At 39.2% G+C, this 25,083-nt stretch overlaps 1 protein-coding gene across 1 annotated transcript; it reads right to left on the bottom strand.

Moving 5' to 3' along the window:
- Positions 1 to 299: 299 nt before the first annotated feature.
- LOC108680351 (ATP-dependent 6-phosphofructokinase-like) lies at positions 300 to 23,225 on the bottom strand. Its single transcript, XM_018169154.2, is given in 24 exon segments — positions 300 to 1,523; positions 1,652 to 1,725; positions 2,094 to 2,274; positions 2,757 to 2,925; positions 3,249 to 3,404; positions 3,762 to 3,974; positions 4,426 to 4,524; positions 4,681 to 4,827; positions 5,220 to 5,252; positions 6,783 to 6,815; positions 7,779 to 8,042; positions 8,379 to 8,471; positions 8,767 to 8,862; positions 10,402 to 10,510; positions 11,104 to 11,314; positions 11,688 to 11,877; positions 12,243 to 12,425; positions 12,427 to 12,600; positions 13,035 to 13,123; positions 14,125 to 14,250; positions 14,647 to 14,752; positions 15,238 to 15,306; positions 17,217 to 17,415; positions 23,092 to 23,225. Coding segments are annotated over 23 exon segments (3,003 nt in total). The 5' UTR covers positions 17,310 to 17,415; positions 23,092 to 23,225; the 3' UTR covers positions 300 to 1,428.
- Between the last annotated feature and the right edge of the window lie 1,858 nt (positions 23,226 to 25,083).

The following is a 25,083-nucleotide window of genomic DNA, read 5'->3' as shown; positions in this document are numbered from 1 at the left end:
AATGCTTGAAATTGATACCTACATCAAAACAGACTCCTATTGTGAATGAAACTACTTTTGTATTATTTTCCTCTGCGTTCTTTCATAAAATTACCAAGAGATTAGTAGCAAGTAGTGAGAGTTGGATTCTGAACTTGTTGCTACATAATTCTCTGCCATAACATACGTACTGGTAAATAATTATTTTAAGAATCAACAATTCTATTTTTAACACGAGCTAACAATCAGCTAAAAGTCATTAGGGTGATTCACATCAAAATCTGAAAATATTTATTAAAAGGCAGAAAGAAGAACTCCAGTCCAATCAAGAGTTTACTAATATCCATCAGAATATCAGTTATGATAACATAAAGCTCAAATTTTTACTGTAACTAGATAGCTTACATGAAATTTTTACCTCCTTCGATATATATGAGCACGACGAAAAGAAATCAAACATTTGGATGAAAGTTGAAAAAAATAGCATTGCTCAGGGCATGGGATTTCAATTTCTCTAGATGATCAACGATGCTTAGAGACCTCTTTAAATCCAGGTTACTTTCGATTTCTAGCCTAGCTCTTTCCACGGGTATATGTATTAATGAAATTGGAGTCGCCTTGACTACTACCCACCACAACTCAGAGCAAAAATCCAAAACCTAAACAAACAATAAGCAACTGAAAATCATAAAGAAACAAAGTAATAGATAGGGTAAATTCAATTAATAATATATATATTATTTTCGCATCTTAATCGAACATTGCACACGGTAACAGCTCCAACTGTTATATATTAAGCCACCTCTAGAATTTAAACATAAGTATTGTGATATTATTGAGTTCACAGAAAATGTCTCCTCAAAGTAAATAAATCCAAGAAAATTCGCTGAAGACTAAAATTGCCGTTAGTAACAAGAAGCCATGCTGCGACTCTAGCAACAACGCACAATACTGCACATCTTAGAAGCAAAATTGATCACGTGAAGCCTGAGACAACTCAACGAAAATTCCGAAACAAACCAAATAGAATCAGGAAGATATAACATTCTACAATAATTAACACAGAGGCTTAATTTGTGACCATCAGAAATTGGATAAGAGTAACTTAAACAAATGATATAATTTCCCCACTTATACCAGCTGCTCTTCCCACAAATGTACAAGATGACTAGCAGCTAACATTGCACCACATTAGCGAGCACACAGCCACCAATAAAGTCGGGTGCAATGATACATAAAGTTGTTTCCAATAGTCTCATACATGGCATTGTTCAAGTATTGCAACAGTAATTATAATAGACTACAACTCAAAAGTTACCTACAATAAAACATTCAATGACCTTTTCTACTCTACTATCATAATGCTGTAATTTTTCAAAGAAAGGAAATTCTAATTCAACTTATAGAAGCATAGCACTAACAATGTCTTGATTATTCAAGGGCAGAGGTTTAGTCAAGCGCCTCCTCGACCTCCTTGACGTTTATGCCTTGCTCCTGGTAGGCAGCCTCATGTTTCGCCAGGATTCTGAGCAGAGGACGCATGACTAACAATATCTTGATTATATAAGGGCATAGGTTTAGTCAAGCGCCTCCTCGACCTCCTTGACGTTTATGCCTTGCTCCTGGTAGGCGGCCTCATGTTTCGCCAGGATTCTGAGCAGAGGACGCATGCACATCCACCACTGGGACTTGGGGATGCGGCGTTCCCAGTCAGTCAGGGCCTTCAGCTCTGATACCGGCTTGAACCTTTATACAGATGGAAATTAAACCTTAAAAATTGTTACTGGTATACATGGGCGAGTGAATGAACAAATATTTGTCTGGAAAAGTTTAAAATTTCATTCTTTGCAAATAAAATCAGGCATTTATTAGAATAAATCAAGTGTCCACAAAATGAAAGCGAGTAGGCAAGAACTTAAAGTCACAATACATAAACCTTTTTAGTAACAATTAGTAATCTTTGATGCTTCGATCACAACTCAAATTGCGGTTTTGTCCTGTAAGAAAGTTTCTGCCTAACACTAAGGCTACACAAGAACTCATCAAACATACAGAAAAAGTCGAATTATTAATTTAATAAATATATTAGCAAACAGATGCTGGCAGGTACTCACCCATAAGACCTGCCCTGAAGACCCAGCAGGACAGCGGTGTTGGCATCGTCACAATAGACAGTTCCATCTTCCTTGCGATACTTGGCCATGGTGTCCATCAGCCACGTGACGCACTTAGCAGCCATCTTCGTGCCCATGTTGCGGTCGAAGACGCTAGGGGAGCCGCCTTGCTGCATGTGACCTGCACAATCAAACGATGTGACATCTCCTCTATATGTAAGTGATCCATAATATGAAGGAAGCAGCTAAATTGAGTTTAGCTTTTTATGTAAGTTAGCCATAATATGCAGGAGGCAGCTAAATTGAGTTTAGCTTTTTATGTAAGTGATCTATTATATGAAGGAGGCAGCTAAATTGAGTTTAGTTTTTTATGTAAGTGATCCATAATATGAAGGAGGCAGCTAAATTGAGTTTAGCTTTTTATGTAAGTGATCCATAATATGAAGGAGGCAGATAAATTGAGTTTAGCTTTTATAGAGTTTGTGGAGACAAAGAAAAAACGTGTTTTCGAATAAAAGTTTTAGACGTAAAATAATGTTTATTTGTCATTCAAACATACTAACATTGAATAATAATGCAACGTTATAAACGTCAAAACTTTCTGTGCAAGTTAAAATCGAATGTGCACATTCAGATCCAGTTTTAGCGTGAAGAAATACTGACCTAGAATGTTTTGTCTGCAGCTGAAGAGGCCTTTGCCTTCCTCCGAGAAGAGCCTGTAAATGAAGTCTGTAGTGTAATTTTCGTTGGCATTTTCATTGCGGAGCACTAGTCCGCGCTGCACACCCTCCGCCATCTTGGCGGCCATGTGGCACACGTCCAGCTGCAGCTCCTGAGGCGCAAGTTCATCAAAGTATTATGTGCCCTGGAATTTAAAATTTTACGGCTCATTGCAAATATAACATAAATAAATTCTCAAGGTAAATCAACCAATGACTCAATGGAGTGTGAAGCAGTAAAACATGCTGCAATATTAATTAGATAATTTAAATGGAACAGAAAACAATTTTTGCAACCAAGATTACCAATGTAAAACACCTATTAAACCATCTCTTTGCTATCGGATTTCGAGAACGTTTTTGCTGTTGTTGTTTCGACTCTGTTTGCTAGTAGAAATCATTCGAAATAGGGCGTAATAAATAATATTGCTCCCACCTGGATGCCAAAAGGCTCCTCATAGATGTATGCGGCATCAGCACCGCCTGCGAGACCAGCTAGAGTAGCGAGGTAGCCGCTGTAACCACCCATGGTCTCGACGACAAACACACGTCGCTTGGTACCTTGCGCTGACTGCCGAATGCGGTCACATATCTGGGAAATAGACCATTAAGTAGCGAGAGAAAATGGACAATATTCGTGGGCTCTTTCAAACGTGAGTGATAGCGGGACGAGAAGTGTGTGATTTACTCTCAAAATAAACATGTTTGGTTAAAAATAATGCCAGTATTATTGAGGACTTCTTTTGAGTTTGATATCTCACGTAAAAGAAGAAACTCAAAAGAAGTCCTCAATAATACTGGCATTATTTTTAACCAAACATGTTTAAATGAAGGGTTCTACCATAAATATACAAATCTCAAAACAAACTGAATGCAGTACAAACACGGTGCACATGTAAGAGCGTCTTTCACAAAGCTGAGCACATCGGAATGTTGGTTCCTTTCGCACCTCAACGATCTCGTTGAGCGCTGTGTCGCAGCCAAGACTAAAGTCGGAGCCAGGCACGTTGTTGCTGATCGTAGCAGGGATGACCACCATGGGGATGCAGAACTCCTTATATTTTCCTCGAGCTTCGTAGAGCTGCACCAAGCTATTGTATGCTTCAAAACCTCCGATGAGCAACAACGAGTGAAGCTTATATTCCCGGAACCTTTCTGCCACCTGACATTCAGATGCAATAAAATTAATGGATTGAATATCATTGTCACGTCATCTGCCAGAGATAACTTTGGTGACAAAGGAAATACATATTAATATTCTAGCGCAGTGTTAATGAAATCGTAGAAGTTAGGAATAAATTTTTAATTGCTAGTAAATTTTGAGACAAAAAATTACATTATCAAAATAATTCGAGCGAAAATAAAACTTAATTTTACGAGCTGATCAGCTTTTAGTTGGCTTATGAATAATTTGCATCAATCTGCAATATAATATCAATAATCCACTTGATAAATTTGCCAACTGATTTTCAGCATCAGAAGGAACAAAATAAAACAAGCCTGCTTTGCTGCCATTAAATTTTCCGAATCGATTATAGAGCAGCACACATCGCTACATCAGCAGCTTCAAAGCATCAAAATATGAGACAAGGAACATGTGCAGCAATACTGACCACTTCGAGATTCTTTTCCGGCAGAGAGCGTTTGGTTCCCAAAAAGGCACCACCCTGGCCGATCCAACCGGTCACCTCTGCCCAGGACATCTCCTTTACCTGTCATAATAGCTATACGGGAAAAACTTCCTATACTACACAACATAATTGCTATACGGGAAAAACTTCCTATACTACATAACATAATAGCTATACGGGGTTACTAGCAAAACTCATTGAATGATGATGTTGAAATAAATGAAAGAAAGTACGCACGTTTCCTTCGATGAGGCCATCGAAGCCGTCGTGTATGCCGTAGACGGTGTCGCCGCGGTATATGCTGTTACGTACGAACGACCGCACCGCTGCGTTCATCCCGCAGGCGGGGGCACCCACGTGAATCACGGCCAGGTTGTAGCCGCCCTAGAAGAGGATAAGCAATTAAAGCCAATTATATAATTAGAGATGAAAGATTCAGATGCCTCCTCCTTTTGACCAGTTTGTTGTTCCACGCTGAAACATTCATCAAGTTCCAAATGGAATGAAATCTTACTACGATAGAATTATTAGTAAAAAACTTCAAACGATTAAAAACTTACCACGATAGTTAATTCTCCAGCAGAACGTGAAGAATAATAACGCCATATAAAAAATAACTAAGAAAGAGCAGCTAAGTTAACTGCGCGGAAAAAACTTTCTTTGCTAATAACACAAGTAGAATGAAAGATCTAAGAAGGAAAATAAGTCCTTTAGAACGTGAAGGCAAATCGGAAGACGTTCTTGCTGAACACATCAATACGGTACACCGAACTCACGTGGCTGCTGTCTCTGTTCCAGAGCGTGTCTTGCTGCGTGCGACAAAACAAACGAGTTTTACTTAACAAGCATAAATGTTACGAGAGCTGGGCCCATACTTTCAAAAAAAGTTAGGAGATCGTAAGTTCATCAGCCAATCATTGACGGCCTTTCAGGCAAAATCCACCAATCATAGACAAGAAAATGGAGCGTAAATACTTACGTTCACTTAACGAGTTTTGAAAGTATGGCCCCTGGGCATCCAATGAATACGTAATGCTCCTGTTACAGCAGCATATCAACTATCAGTATGTACTAGGGTGCGCATTTTTCAGGCTGCTTCTAAAGTACTCGTACAAATAAAATATTTATCGTCTCAGCAGGACGCTAATTTAAGCACAATGTAGCACATGTTTCTTCCCATCACTAAATAGGACAAATATATTGCACTAGCAAGGCATAGGGAGTGGAACCTTCTATACCAACATTGCAGTCATTGCAGGTACAATTTATGGAACATATAATTTCAATACAAAATAAACGATGTCAAAATTCATGTCTAGTAAAGAAACGAACACGAAAGGTAGACAAGAACACAACATTGTACAACGAAACAATAACAAAATAATCGAAACAAAATAATGAAGTAAAAATAAAAAATGGAGCACAAAAGTGAAACTATAAATCGCAACAATTTAAAAACAGGGCACGAGCACTCGACTAGCATTGCATAACGAAACGAACATTGACGAAAATAAATTGGAAGAATATCTAACACAACTGAACAAAGAGACTACATAATTTCTTGTTAGAAACTAATTACAATTTAAGCTAAACAGACAAAAAACTGATGAAGCATAACCAATTTGAGTTCTAAGAGGGAAACTGGCGCGGTATCTGGCCAATTCAAGGTACTATTTACAGGCAGCAATTTGCGACACATGAGACGATGCGTGAGGATAACAACCACTTGGTACAACAACAGCGGTCTTTATTATAGCACAACTTAACGTACTTGACATAGATTTCATGGCATTCTTCACGTTATCAGATACTTGCTTCAGCTAATTTATGATTTTAAAGGGCTCGCTTTTGCGAACATCGACGTTCGGCGCTTACTATTTATTCGTACATCACGAACGCAAATTTATGTCTTCTTGCCCAGCAATTTAGAAATGGACAAATGTCTTAACAACCTGGGGCCTGGGCCTATACTTTCAAAAAATTTAAGAGATCGTAACTTCATCAGTCAATCATTGACGGCCTTTCAAGCAAAATCCACCAATCGTAGACAAGAAAATAGAGCGTAAGTACTTACGTTCATTTAGCGAGTCTTGAAAGTATGGCCCATGTATTGCAAGAGCTGGTTCGTATGAAATGAATACGTGAAGCCATGAAATTATATGAGAAGACAATAATCGTTTATACGGAAATTAACATAAAAAACGGGGTGGCGCTTTCTGCATCGTTAGGTCAAGAAGCCGATGCAAGAAATAAATCGACGCGCTCTACAAATGAAACATCTGAGGGCACTAAAAATTTGAATGAAGAGAATTAGCACAAGAGAGAGAGAGAGACCTTACCCTCTTGAGAGTAGCTGTACCACCATTCGCCTTCTGCAGCGTACAAAAAAAGATTAGAGTGTCAGAAGAGCATTGCAAGCAGTACGACGATTGGATACACAAGAAAAAAAATTCTAGGTGGCTTAGATGCCAGAAAAATGAAGGAAAGTTTAGGATTGTGTCAGCATTTTGATGTAGTTGGGTGTCTGGGATATCTCCCTTCTGTCACTGTGGGCTGGTGTTTAACGTGGGGGCAAATGTTGATTTATTGAAAAAGGTGAAGCAAAATACAAAGCGACGTTCGATTGAGGGAGCAACAAGACTTGTGTACAGAACAATGGACCAACATAAAAAAGAACCAAGATTAGCAGACTCTGAATCAAGACTAAAACTGTTGGCATGCGTTTCATTCAGGAGAATATAAGTTTAGTGGAACACGACAAGTGATTTTTTTCTCAACATGTGATTGAGCTTCAGGAAATGTGTGAGGTGAAACTGCACGAATGAAGTCCAAAAATAGAATATTTATTCAAAAACCTTTTTTAATATTCACAGAAGAAGCATAGAAAATGACCAAATTTGAAAATCAAAAGATGTTGGAAGAAATAGAGTTAAGGAAAGGTTGGACAATAATCACAGAAAGAGGTAAACTTCGCACAGATGAAGACAGTACCTAATACCTATATCTCACCACATTGTCGAAAAAGACACCTAAGGTATTGAGTCAGCTCCACAAACAAAAGTAAGCTCCACAAACAAATAAGTTATTGATTAGCAATTTCGATATCAAATTGCACAGGACCCGTGGCACTTACTCAATACCCCCAAAAGCTCTACTATTTCCATCATTTTCTTACCGTCCTACACGTCGTTCATTATTAATTTATTCTTCCTCGATATTTTTTGAAATAAATGTATACACGGTTTGCCTAATAAAATGAGACCGGAAGATATCATTTCCAATCTCTACAATATAGCTGAAGATGACCCTAAAGTACGCTCATGCATAGAACTTACATCTCCCTCAGCAGGTTTGGGAGGCTTGAGGCGGGTGAGCATCTTGTAGGTCTCGAGGTTGCGAGCGAAGCTTCGTCCCCTCATCTTGACGGCTTCCTCCCACTGATGGTCGTGCATGGCCCGCGCCACAGCCTGCGTCTTGAGCACACAGCCCACCAGAGGCACGCGCACCGTCTGATTGCCGTCCAGCGACACCACGCAAGGTTCTGACTCAGGCGTCGCCTCCATGAGCGTAAGAACGGCCTCAGCTCCCATGCGGCAACCCTGTCAATATTAAATACTCGTATTTCCGACATTCAACCAAAAGAATACATCAATCTAAAAATTAAGAAAATGTTAATCATATCTACTAAGATGAATTTTTAGTTAGGTTTTCAACGTATTCCCGAAATTAGGTTGACTAAAGTTTTTCGTCAGAAATCCATCGAATGACTTCTAAAATACATTCAAATCAATCAACACACTTAATGTATTTTAATCAATCAACACACTTAAGCTTTAATTTAATCTAATCAATCAACACACTTAAGAGATAACTGAAGACAACCAGTATCAAGTTCCATCCAAAATTTGATTGTAGAAGCGATCACAACTACTCACGAGAAGCCTATCGAAGGCGGAAGGAGCACCACCGCGCTGCACGTGGCCAAGCACCGTGATCCGCGTGTCCATTCCCAACTTGTTGACGATAACCTACAGGCAACGGGTGATGCTGGATTTATCACTAATATAGGCAACATTATTTGTTACAAACAAGCTATACTGAATCATCGAGGTCCTAGTAAGAGGATTGAAGGCATTCAATACTCCGAATGAGCTTCAAAGTAGACCGTATACTAAACAGACCTTCCTGACATTGAAGGTATTCAATGCTCTGAATGAACTTCAAAGTAGACTAGAATAAATATTAAACAGACCTTCCTGACATTGAAGGTATTCAATACTCTGAATGAACTTCAAAGTAGACTAGAATAAATACTAAACAGACCTTCCTGACATCTTCAGCAGAGATGGGCTGGCCTTGCTGGTCGATCGCGCCTTCAGCCACGATGATGATGTTCAAACGCTGGCCCATTGCTCGCTCCTGCCAAACAAGGCACGATTAAAGAAAGCCAAGCGGGCATTGGTTACGCTGTTGCATTTATTATGTTCAGTTTATAATCATTAAGGCAATCATGTACAATAAGCACGCAAAATTTTTCACAAGCTGAGTAGAAGAAATTGTAGGTAAAGAGATGCAACATTAAATAGACCAGCACAAGAACTCTGCATGCAGAATTGAGTAACAGGAAAAGATAACAGAAAAAATAAACTTTACAACAGCAGAAAGTTGTTAACGTAAGTAAAGGACATGAAGCCACCGTAAGATGCAATTTCTCAATGCACCACAATATCGACGTATGACGAGACGATAGAGCAAATAACGTAACATTTGAGTGCAACCAATATATAAACTTTTTTGGGGGAATTGTGATGAGAATCCCACTAGGAAACGCAAACAAACTGGTCCTATTTTTGACAGGAGAGGCACCAAGTCTCGCGACACTGAACACAAACGGTCGTTAGGACAATATTACACAATTGATAACGCTACACTTGGAGGGCAACAAGGCAGTGAGGACAACGATAACGAATAAACTAACAGTTTATCCCTTATTGTTATCGTAAGGCAAGGGATAAGCTCTTGTCTAACGAGAAAAACTTGTGAGGCAAGAGTGTAACCACGTGAACTAAGTGAGGGATAGGCAGGGTGGTTGTGTTACCGAGGCCAGTTTATGGCAGAGTTTGTCAGGCCACTCGTGCTCAGGAGGGTACTCCGGAATGAAGGTGAAGTCGGCCTCGCACGCTATCGCAGCGGACAGACTCAAGTAGCTGCCCATACAAAGAATCCATGACTTTATAAAACGGTCGTCATTACCATACTAGATTCGCTGCCTTTTATCCCAATAACAGTCGTTTCAGCAGCACCGCAGACATTATTGGTCCATTCCTCCGAGTTCAGAGACAACAGGGAAACGAGTAAATAATTATTTACGACCTTTGGACTGAACGAGAATTTTCAACAACGCCCAAGAAAGCAAAGCATGAGACTTCCATCGAACAGAAAAGTGAACACCGACTCTAACAATAGAAGAATAATCAGGTGTTGGTTATTAGACGAATGAATGTGGCAAACACGTTTTGGGTCAAAGAATGTCTCCAAATATTTGCCGCCTAAATTGTAAGTAGGACTCCTAGTTCAATACCATTGCAATCAAAATGGAAAGCTACTCTATTACTACACTGCATGCAAAATGGAAAGGTACTCTAGCCATACTAATCTACCGCAAACCAAGTCAGGTTACTAGCACTCCCAGTGCAGATATAGCGACTTGGAGAAAAAAAACTGGACTCACTTTGTGCAAATACAACTCAGAAGACTAAGTACATACAAGCAATCAACACAGATGCCGCAAGGAAGATAAGCAGCTCATAGATGATCATTATTTAGATGCCTAGAAGCAAAAGCAGTACAACGCTACTGAGAATTAGTAAACTACAGAGAGAAGTAGCATTCAAAAGATCACGTGGCGTGGCAGGCAGCAGAAGAGCCTGAATAAGAAGAGAAAATGAAGAGGCTTGCCTGCTGCAGCTTATCACAGAGTTTGTCCTCCCAGTTCTGCGGAGGCGGATATTCTGGGATAAAAATGTAGTCGGCCTCGGACGTGAGGCCGGCAACCAACGCCAGGTAACTGAGGGCAACTCGAGATCAGACTAAACAACTCTGGTGGAGAAAATTCCTGTCATTTTACCGGGTGTTGTCAACTAATTTTGAAACCGGTTTAGGACAACAGGCCGCCATTAAGTTTTCCCTTGCAATTTTTATTTGTTGTTCGTTTAGTTAAGATATGTAAAGTATTTATCTCGACAATGTATTTGAATCACCATGCATTTTTCTCTTTCCATGTTTTCACACAGACAACTGGAGGCTTGTGCCGCAAGTCGTACATTCTAAAAATGGACATTTGTAATATGTGAGGCAGTAAACTCAACTATCCATGTAAGAAAATAACAAATCCTTTCAGTATGTAATTGAAAAACACCGTGAAACTCAATAGACAATGAAACGAAGAAATTTTCAACTCTTAAATGCATTATGAGACGTTCTCAATGCCAACGGTGTTTATGATGAATTTCGTAGCTCACCGAAAACGACAACGCACTTGTTCTAGGATGAGGTACGAGTTGAAGACAAAGAGTCTTCGTCACGATGGCAAAATTGCTTTGCTCTTTACAGTAATATGCAAATTTCTGATCCTTTTGAATGATGAAATTTGTAGCTTACCCGCAGTGTCGTCCCATGACCTCGAGGATGAAGCAGCGCTGGTGACTGTAGGCCGTGGCCGCGATGGCATCGACGGCCTCCATGATACGGTGCAGGGCAGAGTCCGTGCCGATGGTCATATCCGTGCCACAAAAGTCGTTGTCAATTGAGCCTACCATGCCAACGATGTTCAGATGCGAGTGCTTCAAGCTTTGCTCCTCAGTGATCTCACCTGCCCAAAAAACTAGTGGTCACACACGGCACGTTGTTAGCAGAGACATAAGGTATGCGAGCAGCTTAACCTCAGGGCACAGTCAAACGAAATTCAAGTTAAAAATTACAATAGATGATTGCCTTTGATCCGATAGAAGCCAGAGGAAAATGTTAAGGTTTCGTAAGTAGCCGTACGTATTTGGGATAAATGTTACTTCATCTGTACAAAAAATACAAGACGAGTTAACATTAATACATCTGTTTAATGCATGATCGCAAATTACAGATCAAAGTAATGACGCTTTCATTACATTACTGAATTTCATTAAATGCACTCGTTTTCTTTACACAAATGTTATGGTTAAAGGCTGTTGATAAGCCTAGCTTCTCACCGTTCTTGACAAGAATCTGCAGGAGGGCGGGCCAGTCATCCTTGAAGAGGTTGGCGCCGGTGAGGGAGCCGTCTCCGCCTATCACGCACAGGTTCGTAATGCCGTTGTTGATGAGGTTCTTAGCGGCCTTCAGTCGACCACTGCGCTCTCTGAAGTCCTTGCAACGAGCTGATCCGATCACAGTACCGCCCTGAGCAAAATCTATTACGTCAGCAAACCAAAATGCGATTAATTATATCTAATTATAAGAGGCACACCGTGAAGTACACGTGAAGACTCACTGATCACTAGAAAAATAACTAATTATAATACTAGCTCACTTATCACTAGAAAAATAACTAATTATAATACTAGCTCACTTATCACTAGAATAAATAACTAGTTATAATTGCCCACTGATAACTAGAAGACTTGGATCGACACAACTTTCACTGACAAGCATTAATACTACGCAACAAATCGATGATATCAATGTTGAAGACGAATGTTTCATTTAATTGAATGTGTTGTTAATAATAGGAACGGGTTATTCCGCCAAGCCTTTACAAGACCAACCTTATGTATGATACCGGACACGGAAGACCATGAGGCTTCACAGATGGCGTCCCCGCCATCCACCATGCCCTGGTAGCCTTCACGGATGAAGAAAACGCGCGCGCCCACGTACAGTCCCATTCTGACCACGGCACGCACGGCTGCGTTCATGCCCTGCAACACGTTACTGCTACTAATACGAAATTGAGTCGCCGCCGCTGGTGAAGACGGCGATGCCCTTGCCCTTGTATTTGCCGCGCTCGAGGACTCGACCCTCGGAGCCCGGGATGGGCAGCGTGGCTTCAGGTTTCGCAGCCATGTAGTCGATGAAAGCTTGCCACGGGTCAGAGGGAAACTCGGGGGGAGGTGGGATTACTTCCTGAACAAAAAACAATATTTTAGGAAGGAATAAAAAGGAATAGAAAATAAATATGGCAATGACTGCAACATGAATTCCAATGGACGTTATACTAGCTCGTTGTAGGTCAACGTTAAATTGGTGAGATGATGGGTGTGGTCACTTTTTGAATGCGAAGCGCAAGTTATATAAGTGGAAACTCTTGGGAAACAAGTTACTGACAAAACTTTTTCAGAGCCTATGAATTAAATTTAATAACAGTACCGAGGCGATTTGGCTTTTGAACTTTCCTATACATTTAGGAAGAATTTGGGCACTTTAACATTCGGCATCATTCAACAGAAACTACAATAAAAATAAAAGAACAACACTCAAGTTGAACAATTGCCATTTGTGAGCCTTGAGATATTAATCCAAGACAAATAATAATAATTTATACAATAAGAAATTCAGACCTCAACGGGAGCAGCAGACGACTGATCAGATGCGGGCGCGTCCTGAGGACGAGGCTGTAGATGTTCCGGCGAGCAAGCTTCGCTGGAGCCTAGAATGAACCGTCACAGTTACACTTCTCGTACCGTCAAGTGGGGTGACTTTGTCCACCACTACAACAGAAACAAATGGCAGCAAAACAAAATAATAAATGTTGGCCAAAGTCACCCCGGTGGCCAAAGTCACCCCGGTGGCCAAAGTCACCCCGGTGGCCAAAGTCACCCCGGTGGCCAAAGTCACCCCAGTCACTTTGACCAACGTTTATTATTTTGTTTTGCTGCCATGTGTTTCTGTTGTAGTGGTGGCCGAAGTCACCCCGGTGACCGAAATCACCCCACTTGACGGTACCTTGCAGTCCCTAAAACTAACACTGCATCGAAATTACCTATCCGAGTCTATAACGTTATAACAATACTCAAATATTGGAATGTAAAATTTTGTTGGAGGCGGTACACAACTTTGAGCAGGTTATCGACAGCTCCTTCATTTTATACATAACTTTTCAATTGAAAGTAATAAATACCGTGCATGTTAACAGAATAGCTATCATTTCTCTCAATTCGTGATATGATCGTTAACCAGTTAAACAATTGAATTGGATCAACACGATTGCAATAAAATCTGAGTGACATTTAGAAGAATTTTAATAGTTGTTAAACTTTAATGCTAGTTGAATAAATGTAACAAACACTTAACATGCGTTCCTCTTGAAAGGCATCTTAGTTAAACTGAATTAATTCAAGAAAATAATTACTTTCTTGAAAAAATTATCACAAAAGGTAACCCATTATCACAATTAGTAGGCTACAACACGGACCAGATGACCGACCTGCCTCCTCTTGAGTTGCTTGTAGGAAAAATAATTACTTGCTTAAAAAATGATCACAAAAGGAAACAAATTATCACAATTAGGACGCTACAACACGAACCCGATGACCGACCTGCTTCATCGTGAGTTGCTTGCAGGGAAAATAATTACTTGCTTAAAAAATGATAACAAAAGGTAACAAATTATCACAATTAGGACGCTACAGCACGGACCAGATGACCGACCTGCCTCCTCTTGGGTGGCTTGTAGGAACTCTTGGAGCTGTGGGGCCTTCTCAGCGTCTGTTGCGGCAGCCTTAACTTCCTCCTCGAGCTGCTTGAGTGTTTCTTCGCTCAGATGTGCGAACTTTCCTGTGCAAATAGTAGTGAAGACTTTAAGAGGACAACACTCAGATGTTAGAACATTGTTACAACGTTATCTATTTTTGTATTTTTATCCCGACGCATTTAACATCGTTGTCTATCAATGTAATAATCAGGATTTCGTCGAAGCATAAAGACATATATACGAAAATCGCCTGGCCTGCCGACATAAAAGTGTATATAAAATGACGCACTTTTGAAAGCGCAGTGCCGAAAGGAACGCACTACGCATAAAATGACGCACTTCACGCCTGACACAGTGAAGAAAGGAACAATTTTTCCTTTTTCGTATATTTGATAAACCTGCAAACCGAATAGTAATACAAGGACGTTTGAAGCTTGTTAAGTAATAGGATTTACAGGCTTCAAATATAGACAGCTCACCAGCAGCCTTAGCGTCCTGAAACTCCTGCAGGTAGCGCTTCTGTTGCCCTCTCGGGATCTTAGGCTTTGCAGGTGGCAGTTGAGGGTTGAGGCGACGATGCGCTTCCTTAGACAGAGCGAGGCACACATTACTATAGCGGAGCATGAGGGAGATAAGTGCCTCACTTGTTCTCAACCGTGCTCAACAGTAAATGACACTACAGGTCGTTGTATATCAAGAGGCATAGATTGTTGATATCGATTAACAAGTCTTCTCAACTAACAATAATTATGCGCTGTCTATAATCGCTCGATGCGCTTCCTTAGACAGAGCGAGGCACACATTACTATTGGGGAAGAGGGAGATAAGTGGGGTTCTCAAACAGGGTGTGCTCAACAATAAATGACACTACAGGTCGTTGAAAATCAAGAGGCATAGATTATTGATATCGATTAAGAAGTCATCTTGACTAAAAATAAATATGCACATTGGATTTCAAACAGTGAACTAAGCTAAAATGTGATTTCAATAGCCACAGAACAAGCCATATAGAGCATTAAACAAGAGTTATTTAGTTTAAGGCTAACCAACTATTGAGTCTTTGAACTCACTTCCTTTAGCTTCTTGTAGCTGTTGACCTCATAGGCGGGCAACGAGTGCTGGTGTCGCTTCAGCAGCGTCTAGCAACACATGAATCACTATTTGAATATTTTGAATTTTGATTTGAATCAAAATAAAAACTAAAGAAACTTCCGGAGATCATGAAGAACTTCTAACGATGCGTGATTTGCTCACCTGTATGCATTTATTAAATATTACACACGGTGCAGTGGACGCAACTAGTCTTGACCTCTCTATAAAGTTAACCTGATTAATTTTAGTGTGGTTTCATTTTGGCAGAGCATCGATCGCGATTGTAGATCAGACGCGACAACAAAAATAATAATTAAAAATAAGTATAAAAACGATCGGTCATACTTTACGAGTATCGTTGAAAGGTTATCTTATTGAAGAATTTCGCAAAAATAGTGCAATAATTCCATAACATGGGTAGTACTATATCTATAATAGCTTGCTTTCGTCACACTGTACATTCGTATCCCAGACAAGCGAACGTGTTAGAAATCTACGATGCCACAACTATAGACTGTTGGCTGCAGATGCTGAGTGCTATGCTATTTTATTAACATGAGAGGACAATCGAATACCGGGCGACTGTGTGCGAGCTTTGATCGACAGCAGCACAGTGACTAATAAAGCTAAAGTTTAGCATATTTCCAAGGTGATGTAAGGCATGAATGGTAACTAGCATGGAGTAGCGGCAGAGCTCAGAGCACCAAACAGCTGAAAGACCAGAGTGCAGCTAAATCGAGCAGGGGGCACCGTGCCATGACTCTGTCATTACACCGAGCCAACACACCAACCGCACGCTTTGTTTTATCATCGCATTCCGCATTGATTACAGATCAAATAATACATACCGAATCAATAGCTATTGGTTCATTTATAAATAATTGTCATCCGTCCTTAATGTCCTACGCACATTGAAGTATCTGTTAAATGCCTTCAATAAATAATAAAGACTAAGTTAAATGCAAAATAAAAACAACCATCCAACAAGCTGATAATGAAACAAAAGTTTGAAAATATTTCAACAACGAATCAAAAATAATGAGGTATATATATAATCAATTTATAAGGTATGCATTTAAAAAATCAAGAAATAGACTAAACAGACAAAAAATACTTGAAAAAATGTAATAGTTATTCAGTAAGGAAAAAATTAATCTATAAATCATTGGAGAAGCTTTCGATGTCAGCAAACGAGCGTAGATGGTGGTTTAGTGTGTTACAAGATATTAGAACAAAAAGTAGTAATTACAGCTGTAAATAGGAGGATTTTATAAATTTTCAGAAGAAACATAGTGGACGAAACATTAATTTTTACAGCCCTTGAAGTGAGCAGAGAAGTTCCCACAAGGAAGCTTAAATACAAACACGAGGGATAATTTCCTTTGTTGGGAACAATAGAAAGAAGAATAGAATCAACATCTGTGATGGTCGTTCTGTTGAACCTGTCAATTTGTGGAAGTCCATCGCTCAACCGTCATGCCTCGAGAGACAATCGCTCCCGACGGGAGAAGTCCATCAGATTATGGAAGACGTAGGAGCTTGGAATTTAGTGCATATAGAGATCACTACAAGCAAACAGTCGAAAAACGTTGACAAATTTATGGGAGAAGAACAGAAGATACAACATGTTGCGTTTATCCGTAGAGTTGCGGCATTTAAGAAATATCGACAGTAGGCTGCGAGAACAGGGATGATTAGTGGATGAAATTTACACGTTTACACATTAGGTAATGCTGATCAAAGAAAAAATTATTAGTTATACACTGAGTAAGAACTACGACCACCAGCGGATGAATAGCTTATTTATGTACACAATAAACCATAAAACAATTTAAAATATTAGGTAGCATTTGACGAAATGTATAACATGTTAGATTATTACTAACGCACATCGCAAACGGACGGAACATCAGGGACGACGCACGGATGTGAGCAAAGATAGAAGAAAAAGCATTACCGGTGGTACGATCTTCGAGATCTGTTCCTTGGTGAGGTTGGCTTCTTGAAGCTTCTCTCGTAGCTCATCTACGAGCTGGAACTCCAGACTCATGTTAACTTTAATAGATAAGATGTTCAAGCTAAGGTATAAGTGGGGGCCCACAAGCAAGCTTGCAGTGAACAGCTCGGTGCGATGCAACGCTCTGCGTCACGCGTCACTTTGTAGTCAACAAATAAAAGAGACAAACCGAATCGGTCAGTAAACGGTAAAAATACAAAATAAAATGAAAACTTGATATGCATTTTTCTGACTGTGAACTAACTCAAAAAACAGTCAAGGCCAGTAAATATTTCAGTGTCAAATAACGAAAGGAAACGAAGCAAAATGAAATAAACCAAGCAGGGATGGGTACTGTAAAATGGCTTAAAATCAAGATGAACAATGCAATGAATAAAAATGAATATATATATTCGTATATATATTCGTATTTGAAAAAACAAGCTAACATAAAATTCTTGAACAATTTACGCATCGTAATTAGAACTTCTATTCTTAACATAAACGAATCAGTGTATAGATAGGATAAGAATAGAAGAACATATACAAAACGTATTACAGCCTTACAGGAGGAGTACGTAGGGCGACGTTGTCGCTCACGTTCACATTTAAATGTTTCAATTTCCCGACATAAAATAAACTTGCGAAATGACAGAATTCATCCAGGTGACACAAACGCTTGGAATCAACAGACTTAGGTACTATTGGGTATGATTCATGGTACGTAAGGGTACGCACACAGTGAAAGCAGGTTGCCAGCGTGCTGGTTACCTGCTGAGGCTGGCGCCTGAAACCATAGAATACAGAAGCCTATTCGTACAGGTTTTCACTGTGAACACTTNAGCGCAAGCTCTACAACTGACAAGGTTACGTTTCGTAACCAGCGCACAAATGCGAGTATTGCGCTAAGTCAGGGTTTAAAGTTGTTATGTCGTAAATTACAAAGCACGGATCACTTTATCTTATCGACGCATCAAATCCAAGACGTGTAATGCTATTTATTACATCAATACACGGACACCGTGCTTGGTTAACTTAAAAAACAGCCTGATTACGAGCATGAAAAGGTTTCACTTTCAATAAAAGGAAATTGCTTCGCTTGATAAAAATGAAACTCTTTTCCTAATCGTGCGTTAAGGTGACTGAAAATGTGCACACTTTTAGCATCTATAAGATAGTACGCCGGACTTGCAACAAAAGGTTATAGCAAAGACCTACGATTTCAATTGAAGGAGCTTCATCCGATCCTGTAACCTAAACACTGGTCGACCTTGGTTCTGACATCAATAGCATTGCTCCATTGCCTGAGCCTGTACGAAATTTGCATGGTAAGCGACACGTTAGTACCAGACTAGCGATGCAAGTAGAGCTGGCAAGTGCATCCGATTCCAAACGGATGAATTAATAATACAATTGTTACGCATTGCTCACAAATTTCGGGGAGTAATTCTCTTAGAATATGACATACTATGCGCGCGATCAGACAAATTTGACGTCCTGGTCCACTTAAAATATCTCTGGACATTTTTAAACATCTGCATCATTCATACTGCATGGCATTATTTCTTTCAGCATCTCAAGACAAAATATAGACAACTTTTGATTAGAACACTTATACATCGAACTCAACTCAAGAATAGTTAGCTGTGAAGCTATAGAAGCAACAAACATCTTTTCAATCAAGATGTAGCGGCATCGGAACCAACAGTGGCTAGTACAGGATGGAAAGCTGGAGATATATTTTCAGCCCTTTGTGAGTGTGTTTCTATAATTAATTTAGCCTGGCCATCTCATTTCGATTTCTAGTTTGCACGATCTCTTTCCTCGTTCTCACTGAGAAAAGGAGCGTTAAAATTACAATTTAGACCTTAAAGTACATGTTCGAAACTGAGGGGCAAGACCCTCTGGTGGAGAGGCATGGCCTTCTCAACCTAGACCCTGGCCTCTCAACCTAGACGATGGNACCTAGACTTTGGCCTCTCAACCTAGACTTTGGCCTCTCAACCTAGACTTTGGCCTCTCAACCTAGACTTTGGCCTCTCAACCTAGACTTTGGCCTCTCAACCTAGACTTTGGCCTCTCAACCTAGACTTTGGCCTCTCAACCTAGACTTTGGCCTCTCAACCTAGACTTTGGCCTCTCAACCTAGACTTTGGCCTCTCAACCTAGACTTTGGCCTCTCAACCTAGACTTTGGCCTCTCAACCTAGACTTTGGCCTCTCAACCTAGACTTTGGCCTCTCAACCTAGACTTTGGCCTCTCAACCTAGACTTTGGCCTCTCAACCTAGACTTTGGCCTCTCAACCTAGACTTTGGCCTCTCAACCTAGACTTTGGCCTCTCAACCTAGACTTTGGCCTCTCAACCTAGACTTTGGCCTCTCAACCTAGACTGTGCCCTCTCGATCTAGATCGTGGCCTCTCAACCTGGTCTCTGGCCTTTCAGCTTGGACCCTGGCCTCTCAGCCTGGATATTGGCCTCTCAGCCTGGACCCTGGCCTCTCAGCCTGGATATTGGCCTCCCAATGTGGCCAGTACCAATATTTTAATCCATTGTCATAAACCCGGCACTGGCATCTCAATAAGGCCAACCTAAAATCCACTGAGCTTCCTAAACCAATGTCTGCATGGATAATCTTGTCAAAAAAAAACAGATTGGTGATATCTGCCTTCCCTTTTGATCAGTGGAAGAGCAGGTAGGCACTGCTTGAACAATCCCCCATGGTTACTGGACCAAGTACTGAACAAGGAACCTCGTGAAGTTGAAGGAGTCAGTTTATGATTTAAAGAATCTTTCAAGACTTATACATTGAAGGCCCTGTCCTTGAACACAACTACACAAGGCTGAAGTATGTTGGGAAAACACGAAATTGCTTTGCCAGACTTAACTTTGAACGAGACTTTTTGCCAAAATAGGTACTGGGGTTTCTTGCATATTCATTGAACTTATTGTTTTTTCTAGCAGAAATAATGAATAAAACAATTATGAACTTTGCTAGCCACATAATATCATCCATGTTTTGCACTCAAAAGACTAAATGGATAATATGATTGCCTTCGATGTTGTGATCTTGCAAGACCAAGTGAACTGAATTGTCACCTTACATATTTATTTTTATATACAACTTTCAATTTAAAATACTAATCTTTAACCTACTAAGTGACTTTAACAAGAAATTATAGGGAAAATTTTTTAAATTCATTTTAAAAAGGCAGTCATTAAAGGGTTGATGTTCAACTCTGCACAGAACTTTCTGACATAAGCCAAGTTAACCTGCTAGATCTTCATGAAACTCAGAGGAAGAATTTCAATAGTTTTGTCAGAAGATGTAGTGTAAAAATCCTAGAAAAAAGCAGAACCATTGGCAGAAAGTAATCATGACCTAGCATTGCTATCCAAATGCTCTATGAACATAGCTTTGTGGCACTCTCTGTAACATGGTTTACAATGAGGCTTATCAACTCAATGACCACTAACTCGGTGTATCTTTTGAGTGACCACACATGGTTACTTCAGCTCTTCTTCCAAAACAACCCACCCTGGCCCCTGGTCTGTGTTTGAGGCTTCAGTATCCTGACTTTGCTAATCACAATCATCAGACCCATGTTCCATTAATAACATCAACCTCTATTGAATGTCAGCATTTACATGAAAGCTTGGTCAGGGACAATAAAATTAATGGTCTTTTGGCAATTTTCAAGAGACAGAAGTAGAAATTAGTGATTAAAAAGTTTAGTTACAAAATATTAAGTTGGTGTTTTGATTGAAACAAAAATAAGTACTTCCTATTTATTCCATACATAACATGTTAAATTGAAACCTGCTCCTAGGCTGGGTCAGAATTTTACCATGTACAAATGATATCTGCTGGCTGCAAAGTGACTAATTTCCAATACATTTGGAATCTCTTAGCATGATCTTGTAGTTTAATTAACAATAAGATAGGAGATGACACAAATAGCAGAAATGTAAAAATGGCAGAATCTGAAATGGTTCTGAAAATGGTAGGAAAGCTCCAGTTGCGGCTAGAACCGTAGATATATTCCATGCCAGTGCCTAGGTAGCTAGGTTAAAATTAAATCAATATATGCTGTATCAATGAACTACTAAAAAAGAATAATTCGATATGAACATCTCCATTTGGACACAAACATGGATATTGTCAAGTTTTAAAGGTACAATGGTATTATTGCAGATTAACTACATCCAAAAAAAAGGGTGTTTTTTTTTTTTAATTATATGTTTTTTGGGGTGTAGATTATGAATCTGAAATCCATTTTTGGCGGTCGGCATCGGAAAACCGATTTTTTTCTGGCCTCTCAACCTAGACTTTGGCCTCTCAACCTAGACTTTGGCCTCTCAACCTAGACTTTGGCCTCTCAACCTAGACTTTGGCCTCTCAACCTAGACTTTGGCCTCTCAACTTAGACTTTGGCCTCTCAACCTAGACTTTGGCCTCTCAACCTAGACTTTGGCCTCTCAACCTAGACTTTGGCCTCTCAACCTAGACTGTGAGCTCTCAACCTAAACCGTGGCCTCTCAACCTAAACCGTGGCCTCTCAACCTGGTCTCTGGCCTCTCAGTCTGGACCCTGGCCTCTTAGCCTGGACATTGGGCTCTCAGCCTAGACTGTGCCTTCTCAACCATGCATAACATGTTAAATTAAAACCTGCTCCTAGGCTGGATCAGAATTTTAACATGTACAAATGAAATCTGTTGGCTGCAATGTGACTAATTTCCAATACATTTGAAATTTTATGGCATGATCTTGTAGTTTTATTAACAATAAGACAGGAGATGATACAAATAGCAGAAATCTAAAAATGTCAGAATCTGAAATGGTTCTGAAAATGGTAGGAAAGCTCCAGTTGCGGCTAGAACCGTAGATATATTCCATGCCTGTTCCTAGGTTAAATCAATATATGCTGTATCAGTGTATCAATGAACTACCGTACTAAAAAAGAATAATTCGATATGTATGAACATCTCCATTTGGACACAAACATGGATATTGTCAAGTTTTAAAGCCACAATTATTGTAAGATCACTGTCATTTTTAAGCCTACATTAGGTGTCTATTAGCCTAGGAAAATTATTATATATCCAAGATTGATATAGTTGATGAACTGTACAAACTACAAACAGTCTTTACATAGAGGCAAAACATTAAGCAAAGATTTCTTCAGACTTCTTTCTGACAAGTCCAATGAGAATGAGTCACTATAGTCTATACTAGGCTATACCAGCAAAGTATCATGGATCCCATAAATATAATTTTAAATTCAATCAAGGTACCTACTTAAAATGTGTAAATGTCCAAATTCAAAACTCACCCAAGACTTTAGAGTCATAACATTTCACTGATTTTAGAATTAAGAGTTCAATTTATGTAACCTTTTGCACTGCCCAGTGCCCAGCCCCCCTGGCTAAAGTAATTAGCAGTAGGCTAGTCTGAAAATTAAGTTTAATCAATATATCATATTTAAATATTTGTCAGCAAAATTATTTACCTATTCATAGCTATCATTCAGATTCAAGTGAATAAATCATTACAAATAAAGCTGAAGTTATTAGTGTGGACGGTTTAGCAACCAATACACCATATGCTGGCAGATGCATTTTTTGCATTACTAGCCTATATAATATTATATTCAATATTGTTTGTAAAGGAATCAAATCATTACCTAATACCTATTCATTGCATCTCGGATAATCGAAGAGCAAAGGCCTATCGTCAAGGTTGTAATTTAAGCCGGCGTCAATCACGTGATATCTACTATAGTCTATAACCAAAGTTGTAATTACAACACTAAATCAATTTATACTTATCGACTCACAAGTTAGAACGATGATCAACACTCAGCAGCCACCTTCCATTAACCGAACAGGAGCTAGGTACAACGAACAGCTGAACGACTCGTAACCTCACACGCCACTACTTCGAGCAACACTGACCGGTGGCGAATCGTCAATCGTCTGCATTTTACAAAGGCATAAGGTATTTCATCACAGCTGACTTCTCTCATGCATTTCTTCTCTGTTGTTTACTTAGCTAAATCCAATTTTAGCATAAGCAAGCTAACGAACATGTGAGGATGTATTTATTTGATCATTATTTAAACCCATAAGTTGAATTCCCAAAACACAAACATCTGAACATCCCAAGGTCATCTGACCTCAGTTTTTTGGCTCTGTGCCTTACTTCTCGCTAACACTTAACTTAGTAGTAATTCTTTTGTACACAGCATGGTTCCATTTTACTCGGTTTATTGAATTTAAGAAAAGTCTGCTCATATGCATTTTTCTGCACAACCAATGATGCTCTCCGCGGTAGGTATCCTTTTTAATTGTAAACCAAATATTTGTTGTTTACATGAAGTCCATGAATATGACTTGTATATACTTCAGTTCATAAAAATGACTCGTACCTACTCCCATTTACTTCTAACATCCACCTGAAGTCAACAATCCCCTAAACCTGAATCAAAATTTTGCTTAAAAGGGAGGGAACCTTGCTCCTTTAAAGGAAGACAACGAAGTAGTGAGATAAATAAGAAACGAATTTCTTGGTTTAAAATAATTCTCAACTTAGCCATGGTTCATAGGACTCTTCGCATCCTGTAAACAACCAAAGATTTTATTCCTAAATCTGGCAATACTGCCATAGATGTCGTCCAAGGTCATCCAAGGTCATGTCTTCATCACATAACTCTGAAGGACGTTGGCCAAGTAAGGCAGAGAAACTGTTGTCAATGATCAAATTAAGGTTTTAATTGTACCCAAACAGATACTTGTGTCATTGATTATTTCAGCTATGACATGATTAAAAGTTCTTGGCTAGTTGTGCGCGCAAAAAAAATAAAGATAAAAAAATAGTTGAGCACACCACGAATATATATGTATATCTGATATATTTTTACGCACGTAGTCAATTATCGTTATATTTTAATGACTAAAATTTTTTTGTTCTATTAGGTTAACTAATATTTGATATTATAAACTTGAATTCGCGCAAATTCAAGTCATTAACATTGCTCTAACATTCCAAACATTAAAAATATTCGAAGGCCGTGTTTGTTGCATGAAAATTAATGCTATTCTGACTTTAATTCCTTTTTTTACAACACCACCAAAATTGACCGCCCTTCGAACATACAAACAACTATAATCCACCAGAAACGACACTTCCAATTGGAATAATTTAAAATAAGTGATTTGTATCGAAAACTGTTAACAAATTTGAATTTTCCTACGTCGCCCACCCATCGGATGCTTCCGCGGCCGGTTTTCCTATGGGATGAATAAGATCTGATTAATTTGATTAGCCATTTAAGACCTGATTCATTTGATTAGCGATTTAAGATCTGATTCATTTGATTAGCGATTTAATTTGAATTAGAAGAATATAGTTCAACCATGGATAAGACAACCCATGGCTCAACCATGGATTTTACTATCACTGTATGTGGCTAAGAAATATCCTCATAAAAATCGAAAAGATTTCGGTTAAATACCGCATACAAAGTCATTGCTGCATTCTGCTTTCATTTATTTTTTGGAATTTTTTATGTCTTCGACATCGCGCACACGTTATAATGTTTTACTGGCTCATGTGATAATTTATTTCAATAAAAAATAACAACTATTATTCATCGAGCACCTCGTAAAGTGGTCTAACTTGTGAACGAAGTAGAAGTATCAAAAAGAAATATACAGCTGATCTATGCAGCGTTCTCATTTTCAATGAAAAATAACATTTTTTTCATGTACAACTATTATTCATTGAACATCTCGTAAAGTGGTCAAACTTGTGAATGAAGTAGAACAGT

This window comes from Hyalella azteca, unplaced genomic scaffold (genome assembly GCF_000764305.2).
Source record: "Hyalella azteca isolate HAZT.00-mixed unplaced genomic scaffold, Hazt_2.0.2 contig16209, whole genome shotgun sequence".
Classification (NCBI taxonomy): domain Eukaryota; kingdom Metazoa; phylum Arthropoda; class Malacostraca; order Amphipoda; family Hyalellidae; genus Hyalella; species Hyalella azteca.
The sequence above is the reverse complement of the archived record's forward strand: the minus strand, read 5'-3'. Positions and strand labels throughout refer to the sequence as shown.